Here is a 17052-nt window from a genome sequence, read left to right as displayed (position 1 = left end):
AAAAGTGAACTTTAAAAAATAATCTTCCTCTGATTGGGACTGAGAATTTGTTTAATGACATTTGTCTTCATAAATCAGAAATTGCGAACAGCTGAAAACTTCAGATTTGCACCACACAGTATATTGGGGATGTTTTGCAAGTGGGTTTAGATTTGCCAGTATCGGATCAATTCTTTTATAGCCAACGGACTACTTATTATTACAGAATGATGCACTTTCTTCAAAAACCATTTAAAAATTGTCCTAAATGTATAGTAAAAAAAAGAAAAGATTTTTTTTACACAGCGGCTCACTTTCATAACAAAAACTTTTGTTTTTGTCTGGGAGCAACTCGTTTTTGTCACACTATTTTCTTGAAAGAAACTATTTGGAAACTATTTGTTTTTTTTTAAGAATTGCTTCTTTATTTTTTTTAAACATTGGTTGGTTTTGTATCCATTTATGTTTGTCTTTTCCGTAAGACAAACATTTTAGACGACATGGCGATGTTTTGAACTTTACCAGAGGAACTCATTTTGTTCCAGAATCTGCCCTGTGGATTTTGTTGTGAATTAAATTAGCCAGGCCCTCCTCAACATACCTCGGGGTTTGGGAAATGACTGAAACTCCCAGTGTTTTTTTTTTCCTCTTAAGCATTGGCGGCTTCCAAAGAGTTAAATGATAGGATGAGAATGATGTCAATGCTGACATGCCATTTTCTCTTCACATGCTGGATACATAATTGTACAGATACCTTATCCATTTCTGAAAATTCCAAACAGGCTGCGGTGCAGTTTACTTCGTCTCCTTGCTCCATAGCTTTTCCTGATCACTATTCTTTTAACCCATCAACCTTCCTCTCCCACCTCTGGATCACTCCAGAAATTGAACATCCAAAGGCTGACATGAACCACCCCCTGTGGTGCTAGCGTGCATTTTTCCCCATATACTCTTCTCACTCATCACAAAGGGCACTGTCTGCGCTCACATCTGCCTTCGATGCTGCATAAACTGCCTACTACACCAATGTTATCTAATACCATGAATCCCATCCCCACAAACTCTACTGCGCTACCACTTGACTTCTCCTTACATCTTCCAATGACATTGCGCTCTACTTCTCACTAAAAATAGTTTGGAGTACCACATTGCTCTGGTGTGGGCCCCTTGTTATGTTACTCTCTACTCCTCCTCCCTTTGTAAACGTACTGCTTCCGTTGACTGTCCTACCATCTTTTTGTCGATGACACCCAAATCTTCTTTTTCTTCCCCACTGTTACGCCTGAACTCCAAGCTAAGTGTTTATTTTCTAGCTTTTGCTGTCTCATGATATGTTCGGATCTATGTGATTATTGCGACGACTGAAAATGCTGACTTTTTTTTTTAAACCCCTTTACACCACATAAATTTGGGGGTGGGGACACCACCTGGAACCCCCCATATAATATTATATTCTATACCCCCACATATAAATATGGTTTAAGGGGGGTAAAAAAAAAGTCAGCATTTTCGGCCGTCGTAATTGTGAAGGCGACATTTTGGTACGATTCCATATGTTCTGCTAAAGCCAAGGTTATCTTTATCCCTGTTTAGCCCCTTCCCACCCCGCCCTATATCACTACCTTCTCCATACCTACTTGCACGCAGTCATAGGGGTTTATTTAGCAGGCAATCTAAAACTCCTCAGTTCATTGTTTCTACCACTACTGCTGCCAGTATTAACTTAAAAGACATCAGGAAAGCATGCCCTCTCAGTGCCCATCACTCAACACAGTGCCCAACACTCAACGCAAATGTAAATCTCCACTCTTGTATTTACTATGGTAGCCTCTTCTGAGGACTTGCTTGTACCCTTTTGCCAAATCCTAAATTGCACTACTTGTACATTCTACAACCCTAATTACTCCTCGCTCATCTCTCCTGCCCGCCTTCATGCTGGCTGGCTCTCCATGCCTAACTGATCCCTCGAAAAATTCCTCCTCCTAGTGTCCAAATGTTTCTGTGGGCAATTAGCCCTCTAACTAGCTGATGCTGCCTCTCGTTACTCCCCCACTTGAAGCCTCCAAACTGACGCCCTTCTGAATCTCTCCCCACCCTATCCCCCTGACCACTTCTGCTCCTTCTCTCCTCTTGTCCTTCTTCCCTATCAAACCTTTAAATCCGCACTCCATCTACTACTCATAGAAAATCATCCCCTCACTAACCGGCCACATTGCCCTCCCCACCTAATTCTATCTCCAAACCATTGGGTGACCACTTTTCCCTGGCCTTTGCATGTTTCATCTCTAGTAGAGTCTTCAGCCACCTGGCTATTGTTATCTCACTCCCTACTACACGCATGCGGGATGGCTCTGATTCACTGCATAACTATGTGTTTATGCTCGAAACGCCTTCTTCCCAAGAAACACAAACGTAAAGTGTGGTTGGCTAAAATACCAGCAATAGATGATGGAGTCTTAAAAGAACATCTAATGGCCAGATAATTCGTGGAGCCCCAGCCTACCACCCAGAGTGGTTCCTTCTTTCTCACCCTGTATCTGATGGTCTATGTTTCTAATTGTATCAATAGCACAGTATCCTGTTTCATTATCCCCTTGTTGTACAACGTTCCACTGAGGTTCAGTTACACAGTACATACAGACACACATACACGCGACATTGGGCCACATTCCAGCTGTTCATATATTATCAGCCAGTGCGGCTTTAGAACGTTGATAATCCACTTCAGCTCTGTGGTTGGAGCCTTTGTGCCACCCGTAGAGTGCAACAATGCAGCTCACACAATCCTACCACAACACACTGAATGCCAATATAACGCACTGCCTTTGAAAAGGCAAGAGAACAGATCTCCGAAAACCTGTTGGGCGACTACATAGCAGGCACAGGATCTCCACACGGTCTGCCATCTAAAGAAGGGTATCTACTTACTGTAACTTACCAGGATTCACCCTCAACTGAAATTGCACCAAAGGCAAGGGCATACCTGGGCATCAGCCCCATAGATGGGCAGATGTTCAGAAATCTCTCTTTGTCCTGGTGCAACTCTTGATATCCCTCACGGATGACTAGTAGCAGCAATTACTACTCCTGTGTTGCTGCTGGCACTCCCAGGCTGATAAATGAGCTTTTAAAAGTCCTCCGTTTAGAATATGGTTGCTGCAATTATGGCGCAGTTGGTAGTTGCTTGTGCCTCTTCCAATTGGTATTTATTACCATTCTGAAGCATTCAGTTTTCAGTAACTACCGTGAGGTTATGCCACTTCAGCAAAAGGGCATGCACTATCCCTTATTAAGATGTCAACACGGGCGAAAGGTGTTTGTGTTGAACTGGGCCATCCAGCCCTTTAAGATGAGATAGCAATACCCTTGAGATAGATGGGGATGCAGAATTGTATCCAAACATCAATAATCGAAAATACTCAGATAGTTGGCAAAAGGATAACTGTTTTAATATCAATTATCTAAAACAGGGAGTACAACGGACATCAGCAGATGTCTCTCATCACAATCTCAAAACATTTCATTAAAAAAATCACACTTTTATAGTAAATATTCATCATTGATGACGTTAACCTGCATATCACTAACATCATCCTACGTGGCAAAACTCAGAAACATATGGGTGAATGTGATAGGGTCTAAACGGATCATCTAGGTATACGATCCATACTCGTTTGGGCAGTGAAATAAAGTGATAGGCTTCTTAACATCAGGTGGGGCAACTAAGCCCTTCCCTAAAAATGTGTCACTATGAATGTCACTAAATATACAACGTCTAATTGGCTACACAACTATAGGACCCTTGATCATGCGGTCCTCTACCATTGGTTACTTTCTAACCTCCGTCAGTACCCTCCCAACCTGTGTTAGCAGCACGCAGGCTGAGCGGCCAGGTGCAGATAAGCTAGTCTTAACCATAGCTTCCCACCAATTAACATGACCATCCATCATCACCTCAGTGGTCTGCTGTAAATTAGGGCTTTGAACTCATCCTTAGAAATATTCCTTCCTACTGAAGAATTTAGGGGAGTGAAGGCACACTCTGCCCTCGTGTGTAGGTGTTACCATTATGCTCATCCGACTTCTCCTCCCCACGTGACTAAAGACTACGAAATTGAGCTTTCAGTGTATTAAAATGCTATTTTCCAATAGACCTCTGACGTCTTCTTGTTTTCTTCCATGCCTTCTGAACAGGAAGCCTTTCTCTTTCACACGATTTGTATCCAATGTCAGCTCACCCCAGTCTGATAAGGCCTTGGTTTCTTGGCTCATCCAACCTCGCCTTTCTGAGTTTTCACCTGTAATTCACTTGTTTTCTAACTGTGCCATACTTGGAAACTGGGGAAAGCAACCTTCCTTCTTTTACTCAGCACTGCTATCGTATGTAGTGGGAACATCCATCCTTTACTGACTCCAATATATATATATGTATATATATATATATATATATATATATATATATATATATACACACATGTTGGCGCATGCTGCACTCTATTTACTTTAATGCTAGCCTCAAGAATACTTCATATGCTTGTGTTTCTTTGCATATTTTCACATGTGAAATTGCTTAGTATCTTCATTATTTTTGTAGCATGAGTCTCTTCATCTTGGTCCCAAGATGTCATTCATCTCAGTACGTTCTTGATGCCTTATAGAATTATCTATAGCCGCTGGTTTCTGCATCTCTTCTCTATATACGTCAGCTTTGCATTTGTATAACGTCATTATTTCTCTTATTTTCTTCAATTTGTCCTGCTTTCTTCCGGACTATCACTCGGACAGCGATCATACTGTCTCATATGCGTGTATGGTTGTCTCAATGGGAACCTTGCTTTCAGGATTCTCCTTGGTATCTGTAGTTCAAAGGGCTTTGTACGTCTATCGCATTCTGGTGTCCAGCAGATAGGCAATATGGGCGAAGTGATTGAGGTGGGAGTACTTAGCTCCTTCTCTACAATGGCACTCCTGCTGTCCTTCATGCCAGCCACGAACACTGTCATACTTTTGTTCCACTGACAACCCGCTCACTCACTGTGTAACCGACTGACATGCAACCATCACAAGTATAAACAAAGAAAAGGCCTGCCAAGAAAGGATCTCTTAATAGAGATACATTCTTCTCAAATCTCTTGTGTGGGAGGGGACAGGTTTTTTTTTTCTTTTTTCATTTGTATAGCGTGCTTAAGTCAGAAAATGAGATTATCCGCATAATCAATCTTTACTGGCAAAAACAGCTGCCGGGACGACGACATTTATCGATCATTTCTCATGCGGTAATTTCGGTCGCGGACATTTACGCCATGGTAAAATTACCCCAATTCGTTTCTTTCAGTCTTTGTTGCACAGTTGTTAAACACAGTGGAGGTTGGGAGTAGTGTGGTGTGGAAAAAAGGCAGGAACCAGCAAGGGGTTTATATTGGGGGGGGAGATATGATATGATATTTTATTTGTATCGCGCCCATACACAAGTGTTTCAGAGCGCGAAAGGGAGTGGGTTGGAAAGGTTTGGAGGAGGGGGTTGTGGGCATGCGGTTGATGGGTGGATGTGTCGGACCAGCAGGGAACAAAGCTCCACGCAGGGATGATAGTTTCACTACCCTTTGTTGTACACCTCGACCCCCAAACCAAGCGCTAAAAGGTTATCAGTATGGACTTAATTGGACCGAATGTCGTGAGGTAATCAGAGCTGGCGGTCCTCTGCGAGGCCCACTGCATGATGTCTGGGACCAGCAGCTCGGAGGACCAGCGCACATGCCTGCTCAGTGGTGAAGTGGGCACATGTGGAAGCCCTCTGCACTGGCACCATCTGCTGCGCCCTCATTGACGTGGCCCATGGCTTTGCCTCAGGGCAGACTCCCTTTGCAGTGGGAGGGGGGGTCTCATGTTTTTCTTCCCAGTTCTGAATGGTCCATTGATGCTGGCTGTTTTCTTCCGTGCACAGTGCCCTTTTTCACCGGCATGTCCCGAGGCTCCCACGCATGGCACGGGTCACCGGCTTGAGACAATGCCGGAGCTGCCTTTGGCAGTCGGCCTCAGCCGAGGTGAACGGGCTTTGCTTCAGTGGTCGAAGTGTACGAAAAGAAGCAGTGGAACTATGTTCCCTGCTGGCCTCCCACCCACTCCCCGCAAACCCCATCACCACATCCCCTCCCACACACAATACACACCCCCAAACACTTGCACCTGCCGTTTAAGGGAACGTTCAGTGCTGTGCACTGAAAGTGCAAGTTTCAACTTCTTCCTACACTTTTATTTTTAAACGAAACCATTCCGGAACGTTAAAAAAAAACAAAAAAAGTATAGGAGCTGTAAAAGGTAATTTAAAAAAGTATAGGAGCACCGCTCCCGACCGCTCCCGCTCACTTCGACCACTGCTTTCCTTGGAGTGCCAGAGCCCTCATCGTCGTTCCTTTCTTGCATGCGCTTTCCTCTTCTGGAATATGCTTTAAAGCGTCAGGTTGCTTGGTGGCGACATAGATTTAGGTTTCGGCTGCCTCATGGGTTCCTCGAGCTCTCTCTGCATAGTCAATCAAGAGCAAATGACCCATATTTTCACAGGCCACAGAACAGGGGGACCTTTTCGGGCTCCAGAAGGACTGCTTGATGGAAAGGGCTGTGGTTCACTACTTGCACCGTCAGAGGTTTCCATGATCTACCTGCGCTACCTAATAACGGGTCATCGTTTTGAGTTACCCGAACAGTCTAATTCAACCAGAACTTCTTCTTTAGGCCACAACTCGTTAAGCTGCCTTCGAGGACTCAAGTGACAGCGACCAGTGACACAAAGTGCTGCACTATTCTAAGGATGGGACACCTGCGTTCTCTGAGACCTAGGTTGGCCTTAGTCCACACCGAGGGGTCCAGTGGACCTATCCCGAGCAATGGGAGAAAAACCCAGACCTACCTCTGAGGTCTTCCCTACACCAGGGTACACCAGGGGTCACCCGTGGTATGCTACCAAATCGTCCCCTTAAGTGTGTAAGCACCCCATAAAATGGTGCTGGTTTGCAACAGCAGTGCAGTTGATGGAGTCAGCCTCTCGCACAGCTGAGTCAGTACCCGGATCTCAGTAATATTCATGAAAGGGGGGGTACGCGACCACTGGGGGCTTCTGGATCTCCTCAAGCAGGGTTGATGTAGTTCCTTTCCTCGCTCGGTGCTACAGTATTGCGCTATAATGAGCTTCCAGTGGCTCCGGTAGGACATGGTGGGGGAAACCCACCAAACACAGCTGCCCATATCTTTCAGAAGAGGAATAAGTTGATCACCCTGGAGTACTTTGAAACTACTAAGGTATCACTCTGTGGTTAATATTCTTTACATGCAACTCTTGTCCAAATCCGGGTTGTACATAGGATCCCTTTGGGCCATCTTCTTAATCCAAATGCACGCAAGGGGATATCAGTCTCTCTGAGTGAGGTTTTCCCTTTAGCTCACAGGAGAATACAGACCCACAGAAAAGAAGGCAACAGGTACAGTTGCATCCAGACCTCTGAGAACTAGGCAGACCGGTCTTAGAGAGTAAGGGTCGCAGCTGCCAGGGGACCTCTGTGGGAGAACTGGGCAAGTTGGCCCTACAGAGTAAAGCATTAAGCACAGCCAAATGAGAACCTCTGTCGGAGGACTAGGTGGACTGGCCTGAGAAACGCTCACATGAAAGATACACTTAGGGAAGGTCTAGAGGCACACACATGTTTCATTCTTTACATCATGGTCAGGAGAGGGACAGCTAAACAGGTGTAGACTTCTGCGTCCCCTTCCAGGATCTTGGTATTTCTCTAGGCCATTGGCTTTTGTCCAAGTCCTCTGAATCTCCTTAGAACCTGAGGCTCTACTTGACCTATCTGCTACCAGTCTCTCTCTTGGGTGACCACACACAGGAATCCAGAGTCGTGCTGTCTGGTATCAGTAGCAGCATGAGAGGGGCTGCCTCTTTGCACTCGCAGAAAGCGGCCTCTGGGTGTCCCTTAAGTGGATGCCTTCTGTCAAAGCTGTACATCCTGGCCCTTACCTGGAAACGTGTCTGGATCTCAGGAGTTCTCTGGATAAACCCTCACCCTCACTGTTCTCTCACTCTGGTCCTTGAACCTGAGACTGGACAGCTGCACCCAACCGCTAGACCAAACTGGGCTGCCCTGCTGCATACATTTCCTAGGAGTTTAACACAGCCTCCTGGCTGTTGCCAGGTGATTGATATCACTGTCAAAATCTGAGGCACAGAGCACATAGAGAGACACTGTTTCATTTGGAAAAACAACAACAACAAGTCCGGACCCTTGTTTTCTATTACAGAGGTCTGTTGACATAACACCTATTTAAAACCCCTCAGATGTTACAGTAGGCATATTCATTGATCCTACAGGGTTGTCACACACACGCTCAACCCTGAATAACATGGACGTGGCTGACGGGGGCATGACTTGAGTGCATGGCCGGCAGTGGCGCGAAGTGCAGGGAAAGGATCTTCACAAGGCATTTGATTGGAGGGAGTTGATTCTGGTGTAGCTTTTGAAGATAGAGAGCTCAGTAACTGTGAGGGGATGAGGCATCCATCCTATGTGACCTTAGGTCAGCTGTGGTGATCCACTTGTGACGCTCACAGATAGCTGGTTAGGCCCACTCATTCTCCAGGGGCGGGGTGAGGCACCAATCCTATCTGACCCGAAGTCAGCTGTGGTGATCCACTTGTGACTTTCACAGATAGCTGATTAGGCCCATTCATTCTCCCGGGGCGGGGTGAGGTGCCCATCCTATGTGACCTTAGGTCAGCTGTCGTGATCCACTTGTGACCTTCACAGATAGCTGATTAGGCCCACTCATTCTCCCGTGGTGGGGTGAGGCACCCATCCTATGTGACCTGAGGTCAGCTGTGGTGATCCACTTGTGACTTTCACAGATAGCTGATTAGGCCCACTCATTCTCCTTTCCCATCCCTCCGGAGCTTTCAGAACTGCTCTGCCACGTAACAGAACTGCTGTTTGACCTTAATCAACGGCCATCCAAGAAGCCTGCGTCCACCTTGGAGCATGTTCCGTGGATTCCACTCATACTACCCAGCTTGGCCAGCTTGGGAGCAATACAGGGTTGCGTGTTGCCCAACCAGTCTGCAGCATGAGATTAGCAAAGGATCGGTTGTGCCAACTAAATCTCCTGGATCTGAGATCCTTGTTGATTCCCCAGCTGTACAAGACAAGATTGTGCTTGTGTTTTATGGCTCACTCCGCTGGGATGTGTTATGCCGACAGACAGGGTGGTCCACCTCACAGCTCTCGCTCCTAGAGCCAAAGGTGGGGGAGTGTGCCCCAAAGGGATGACCTGCCTGTTACCCATCTGGCTGAAACCCTTAATTCTTAAGCTGACCGACTCAGCAAGTTGACCCATTCACCTTTTAAATGGGAACCCCATCCGGGTGTGTTGTTCTTCTCATTCCTATCAAATAATAGAGATACTTTCCTTGCCTATGCATCTTGGATGTGAACACCTCATTACGGGATGCCCTCCTCTGAGACTGCTGGGGATGATCCCTATGTGTGCTTCCACCACTCCATTGATTCCCAAACGTCCTCAACATCTGAGGACATCGCGAGGATGATCCTGATGGTTCCACTTAGACTCACAAGGACATCGCGAGGATGATACGGATGGTTCCGCTTAGACTCACAAGGACATCGCGAGGATTATCCTGATGGTTCCACTTAGACTCACAAGGACATCGCGAGGATGATCCTGATGGTTCCACTTAGACTCACGAGGACATCGCGAGGATTATCCTGATGGTTCCACTTAGACTCACATGGACATCGCGAGGATGATCCTGATGGTTCCACTTAGACTCACGAGGACATCGCGAGGATGATCCTGATGGTTCCACTTAGACTCACATGGACATCGCGAGGATGATCCTGATGGTTCCACTTAGACTCACAAGGACATCGCGAGGATGATTCTGGTGGTTCCACGTAGGCTCACGAGGACATCGCGAGGATTATCCTGATGGTTCCACTTATACTCACATGGACATCGCGAGGATGATCCTGATGGTTCCACTTAGACTCACGAGGACATCGCGAGGATGATCCTGATGGTTCCACTTAGACTCACGGGGACATCGCGAGGATGATCCTGATGGTTCCACTTAGACTCACAAGGACATCGCGAGGATGATCCTGATGGTTCCACTTAGACTCACAAGGACATTGCGAGGATGATTCTGATGGTTCCACTTAGGCTCACGAGGACATTGCGAGGATTATCCTGATGGTTCCACTTAGACTCACATGGACATCGCAAGGATGATCCTGATGGTTCCACTTAGACTCACGAGGACATCGCGAGGATGATCCTGATGGTTCCACTTAGACTCACGAGGACATTGCGAGGATGATCCTGATGGTTCCACTTAGACTCACAAGGACATCGCGAGGATGATCCTGATGGTTCCACTTAGACTCACGAGGACATCGCGAGGATGATCCTGATGGTTCCACTTAGACTCACAAGGACATCGCGAGGATGATCCTGATGGTTCCACTTAGACTCACGAGGACATCGCGAGGATGATCCTGATGGTTCCACTTAGACTCACGCAGTCTCGACCTGCTTCCTGGTCTCTGATGTGCATTCTGCCTCAGGTGTATCTGATGCCTCACCAACAGTGATGAGCCTTCCGTCTCTCTCTTCTACCTCTGAACAAAGCCGTCTGGATCCTAAGCGAACAACTGAGTGATCCTGGGCTTAAGGGAAAGAAACACCTGGATATCGGGCTAGAAGCAAGGCATCTCTTTAGAAGCTGCCAAAACATGAGACCCAGACCTTGGCATTTGGCTCTTGGCAAAAGGATCAACCCCTTTTACCCATCCTGGAATGATGAGCTTTCCTGGCTGATTCTGGTATACTTGACCCTCAAAGTAGGTCCCATTGGAGAACGGCCTCTGTTAGGGTACGTAGAAATGTAGACAGGCAATATTTCTTGCAATAAAATGCAGTGATGGAGCAGCACTTTGGGGGGCTTCTGGATCTGCATCTACCAGTTTGAATGCCTTACGTAGTTGAGGAATTAAACATAGGTACCAGTTCTTTCTTCATAGACTTTTGAGCTCCTGATGATCATTGATAGTCAACGACTGTCACGGGCGACCGTAATTTGGCGGCAGAGCCATCTGTTCGGCGGTTATGCAAGCTGTAATAGATACTCACTGCAGAACCACAAATAGTAGTTCATTCACATAAAGTTGTAACAAGGACTAACCTCTTCCTTTTTTTACCAGAACTTAAAATCAGAGCTTCATGTTGTTCACTTTAAAAAAGTTCTTCATGCATTTTGTCAATGTAATTTGCAATACTTAGAAACTCCTACACAATCTGGATTTCAGGAGGGCTCTCAAAATGTCTCTGGGCCATAGGATGGAATTGAATGAGTAGGCCGGGCTGTTTATAACCCAGGGTGTCTTCTCACCCCCAAGCAGGCCTCTAAATTCCCCCAATGCAAGATAGGTCTTTTTATGTATTCTTTGTTCATTTATTTGGAATTTTGTAACATGCTACATTTATACCGAGCTGGTTCAGAGGGCCATGTTAAACCCTAATGTTAATTCTGGGACACATGGCATGCATGCCTTAGTGTAAAAGCCAAGGCAACCTCAGTGGCCAGTCAGGACCTTATGCCTCTTGATGTATATTAGATGAAAATCATTAGTTGGGCTACTTGCAATGCCTTTTAGGAGCCATTTTACCATGGATGATGGAACAAGATAGGAGATGCCATTTGGTTACGTCATCCTAAAAACCACTTTGGCTAAACGTATATTTTCACACTGCCTTCTCCACCCCTTATCAGAATTGTACTCTATTGCAGTATCCCATAAGCCTGTGGGAGGGAGTTGGACGTAACAGTAGGAAAAGGTTGCTAATGCTAACCATAGCGACTCTTGCGCCAGTGCTCCTGAGTCCCAATTGGTGGGGCGGACCCATTGCTATGCAGTACCAATTCAAGAATCACTGTAGCGACTCTAGTCTTGGTACTACATAATCTCCTCTTCAGAAGATTCTGCTTATCTTATTGGCTCCTGTCATTTTATCCTCGGACTCTTCACTGTTTACTTTCTGCCCAGGTCCCTTTTACACCATCATCAATTCATGTCAAGAGACTCCTCCTCTCCTCGCGCACTATCTTCATTTTGCCAGGGTACACCTCTGCCTTAAAAATGGCCATCTCTTCCTGGCCTCCATCATCTTCTAATAATGCCCTTTCTAGCGGGTGTGGTCGTTGTTGGACCATCACTTGTGCTAAGCTCTGAAACCTGCTCCCCGTCGATATCCAGAGAACGAGCAGTCTGATGACTTTCAGGAAAATGTTAAAAGCGTTCCCCTTCTAGTCTGTACAGTTCCGCAGGGCCCAGAGCCTACCCGGTTTAGGGGCTTACGTACCTTCTGGGTGTGGCACTGTTGCCCATGTTTAGTTTTGGCATTGCCTAAGCCGGATTGCTATCTTTGATCAAGTATGGCGTCAGTTATTCATCTGTCTTCTTACCTTACTGCCCTCTATCGTAACCTTATAGATTGAGCGTGGGATCATTATCACAGTATAATGGCCTGCCCCCAAGTTATGGCCAATTGTTCCAAGCGTAATGAGCCATCCTGAGGTTTAATAGGATAGTAGCAACTTGCGTTAATAGCAATTCAGTTTTAGGAGTGGTGGTGGGGAAGTAAAGCATCTCACTTTATTAGTAATTAAACTATACAAAACGTGTGAGTAAATTAAATGTGGCTTTATTTGCTAATATGTAAATAATTAGATTGTCTATTAGGTAAGCATTTTAACTGTCAACTTGGCTGGTCTGGAACAGTTTTAGCATGTGTTGGAATCAGGTGCAATGTTAAAGTGAATATTTTTCTTTACAAAACCATGTTGTTGCTATCACTTTACAATGTTAAATTCTGTGTGGGGTATCCTGATGAAAAAACATTGCTGGCAAAATGCATTGCTGTTTGTGGAAAGTGGAGACATGCTTTCCGTTGTTTCCCAAGCTGCTTCTCAAGTCAGTTTGTCTGGAATGCAGTAGTTATTGGCGGCACTCTGAACATTCTGATTGGCTGAGAAGAGATCAATAATGACTTCAGTGTGCTAACACCACTTCCTGCCCTGCTCTTCCCCTCCCTGTAAATTGCACCAGATCACGCCCCTGTTTCTGCAGAGCCATCGCAACCTGCCAAGGCTTTGCAACACTCATGCCCCCACATATTCGACTGCCTAGGTTATTATACATTGTGCACACTGCCATCACTTCGTACTTAAGCTCCTCCCCATCACTATACCCAGAGTTTGCTACAACTCAAGCCTTAGTAACATCTTTTACGTCACTGTTACATATTGTACCATGTAATTACTTCCTCTGCAGGATGCTTGCCTCCTGTTGCAATAGCATCAGCTTCTGATTACAATCTCCCCACCGTCATTTCCTGTCTAGACTCCTTCAGTCATTTAAGACTTCAACTAGTGCCAGCCATGGTTAATCTCCTCATTCTAAACCACTGCCACCTCCTGCTCAGCCGCCTACCCATTACTGTGCACTGGCCTCCCTTCTTGCCATGGCTTCTCCCTCTCCTTGGCCAAAGCCCTCACTTCCTGTTAGAACTCTTGCCCATCTCATGCAATGCCCCGACTTCCGGTTCGGAATTCTCCAATCATTCAGTAATGCCTTGATGTTCAGGTGCCCTACTTCCTGTTGGCTGGAACTTGGCACGCTGGGGGTTATTAATGCGCAGACTCACCAGTGCTCTGGGCAAATATCATTATATCTCCGCCCATAGTGTTCTGACTTTCCCTTAGGCCTTCTCTTGGGAGATCCCATGACACATGTGCTTTGTTTGTTCTCAGGTTGCACCAGACATGAGTCTGCAGGTGATTGGAGCTGCTAATAAAGGGGCCAAAGTGGTGCTGTGGTCCCAGTCCCGAATCCCATGCCAGACCTGGAGAATCGATGCCAATGGGCACATCTGCAATCAGTTGTTCGAGCGCATGATCCTCGATGTGAAAGGTAACCTCAGCAGCACAGACCTGGCTGGAGTGTCTGCTGCCGGCAGCGGTGTCAATTGAAAGGGCTTTGGGGTTAAAGGCTTTTGGGGAGTAGGATGGAAGAATACCCTTCATTTGGAGAGAGATGGAGGGGAGAGAGTGAGAGTGAGAGAGAGTGAGAGAGAGAGAGAGAGAGAGACTGCTTGTGGGCTGGGAATAGGGATGTAACAGTATAACGGTATACCGTTAAAGATACCGTGAACCACTTAATTGAACAATAATAACCATCACATTGTTTATACCGTTATACCGTTCATACCGTTAAGTGTGCTTTTCAATCTGATTTGGAAAGGCTGCAGTAAGCAAGTGCTGCACAGTCTTGGTCTTGCACTGTTGGATGTGCTGTCTGCCAAGTAGTTTCAGTTGGAGCAGTTTTTAATGCCATGCCATAAACCACACGTGCCCGACACAAAATCAATATGTTAGCAATAGGAAGAATAGATACAGTGCCATGAAGGAAAAGGGTTTACTTTGGGGTGGCGGCTTTGGGCTTTATATATTTATAATGGATAATGTTCTCTAAACATATGGCAATGGGGGATTTCCCTGGTTCTATCATTGAATTTACATATAATAAGTCACACTGCGAAATTCACTCATCTGTCGGTATTCCCTGCTGCCATACCAAAGGGTAACATGTCCGTGATTACTGAACACCTTTTGGCCCGCAAGTAAACTAAAGGCTGTAGTGTAAAGAGAGAGTGCATGTGTGTGTGTGTGTATGCGCACAAGCCTATACTACCATCAGCCTCCATTGATCTGTGGCATGCAGGTTATCAAGATGGCAACATGCTCATCTTCACCAGTAGCCAGTGGGGGAGCAAAAAGCCTAAATGACCACTTAAGAAAAGCTATTCAGTTTGCTTTGCAAGTTATAGCAGCCCCCCCGCCCCTACACACGTGCGTTTGTGTTTGGTGGAAGCAAGGCATTTCAGTGGAAAGTATGTTGAAAAGCCCAATTCTGGCCCTGGTTGCTTGGTTTTGTTTGTGATGATAAATCTGTCAATTTATGACCTTTTAGAAAATATTTGTTAAGATTAGTTAACTCCACCTGCTATACCGTGATAACCATGATATACCGTGATTTGGCAAGAAGGTTATCGTACCGTCATAAAACTAATACTGTGACACCCCTAGCTGGGAACATTAAAATGTGTACAATTATGGCATTTTACCTCTGCCTTTGAAAACATCGTGGCATTGTGAAAAAAGCCCACAATGTCAATGAAGCGCGTTGCAGTCACAGAAATGGAAATGATGAAGCGTAGACCGAAAGGTAGCATGGTTTAAACCCTTACCCAGGCAGAGTCCGTCCCTGAAGACGGCGGGATATCCCTCCTTTCGTGAACCATCGGATTGCACCACCGCCGCTGTGCTCAAGATTGCCTCCACCGTGCCCGGTTGAAGTTGGTACTTAAGTGCCCCTTGGTCCATCCACTCTACCAATTGTGATCTTTTTTCAGTATATATACTTTACACACCACTAATTCCCTCTTGAAACTCACCACACTCTATCTGTAACCCAGCACCGCAATGAGGCGTGGCCTAACGTCCAGCACCAACAGGGACCTAGCCTTTTCTGGAAATGCCTTGGTGAACACCTCAAAGAACCAGTATCAATCATCATGCCAAACCTCCTCCATTCAATGTCCATGGTGCACCACGGTCCATCACAACCACTGTAAATTTCCAGCAGCCCCCGCGCCCCGAGTCATCCAACTCTACACCACCTTTCCAACACAGCTCACGCTTTCTCCACACCATTATGGCACATCCTGTAAACATGACCACCACTGCTTCCCCTTCCCTTGCCCTGTCGGCTCCATCCAGCAGAGAGCAGAATATCCTCAAACACTCAGCATCTAATGTTGCTAACAATGAAGCTTTCTTCTAGTTGTCCCCTTAGCGATGACTCCCTCTATTGTATAGACAATCTTACCACACTTCCCATGTGTGGGTGTCTCCCCTGGTAGCAGGTGAAGTTCCTGCAAAGGTTACACATGTTGCATGTTCCTGGACTGTGGGGGCAGATGCTGTGAACTGACTGGGTGTGCCATTGTGGCCTGGTATGGAGGCTATACACTGCCCAGAGGCATGGGAAATGGGGTGCTCCCTAAAGAGTCTTCCTAGTACAGAGATGTGTAAATTATCACACACCCAGCGTGCAGGTCCATATGAAAGGGACCTAACACACACAATATGGAAGGCTGCAATAACACAGTTGCATAATTTCACTACGTATCACCCTTTTTTGAGGGAACTACAACCACTGACCTTAGTGGGGGGTCTAACACACCTGACAAGAAAGGTAAGCCAAACCCCTCTTAAAGGTAAGTAACGTGGGCAGAGCGACAAGGCTCAACTCACAGGTAGGGGTAACAGGTTGCCACAAAGGTACAATTAGTCTGTCTTTAATCAGTAAATCAGCCGATATCTGGAGGTGAAGTGGAGGATTTAACTCCAGCAGCAAGCCGTAGATGAATCATTCACTCTTCCTCTACAAATTGGTCGATTTACTGCACTGTAATTCCGCTGATGGTAAAAAGTGGTAAGTTCAGTAATGCCCAAAAAAGTGGGGGTAACACAATTACCACCACTTTTGTTCTGCACTGCCAAACTTGTAATGAAGCCCATTATCTCCAGAAAACAAACCAATGGAGTGACAGCCTTGATAGCCTTTTTATCCTCACATCCACAATATAAGGATGTTCGAATATGTATAATTAGGTAATCGTTACAAACACTTTAATGTTAGGGTGAGTGTTGTGGAAAATGCAATGAACACCTAGCACAATGTGCATTATGTACCTATGGATATAAGCATACAACTCTGTTTACCACATGCATGTTTGCCATATATAAATCAGAAACTAATTGATATGGTTATTTTAGGTTTTGATCATGCCCTCTGCTCAGTAAGACAAGCATAACATTCTCATTATGACTATATAGTGGAAGTGATCTTTAGCAATAAAACATTGTCCACTTTTACCAAG

General features: G+C 45.8%; 1 protein-coding gene across 1 annotated transcript in view; it reads left to right on the top strand.

The window, feature by feature from the left end:
• The window catches only part of CRYBG2 (crystallin beta-gamma domain containing 2), a 723752-nt gene that overhangs the window by 702537 nt on the left and 4163 nt on the right, over positions 1 to 17052 (top strand). Inside the window, exon 21 of the mRNA XM_069622850.1 lies at positions 13859 to 14018. Coding sequence (XP_069478951.1) covers positions 13859 to 14018 — 160 coding nt within the window. The remainder of the gene's footprint in view (positions 1 to 13858; positions 14019 to 17052) is intronic.

This window comes from Ambystoma mexicanum, chromosome 11, assembly GCF_040938575.1.
Source record: "Ambystoma mexicanum isolate Mex_15411 chromosome 11, UKY_AmexF1_1, whole genome shotgun sequence".
Classification (NCBI taxonomy): domain Eukaryota; kingdom Metazoa; phylum Chordata; class Amphibia; order Caudata; family Ambystomatidae; genus Ambystoma; species Ambystoma mexicanum.
The sequence above is the reverse complement of the archived record's forward strand: the minus strand, read 5'-3'. Positions and strand labels throughout refer to the sequence as shown.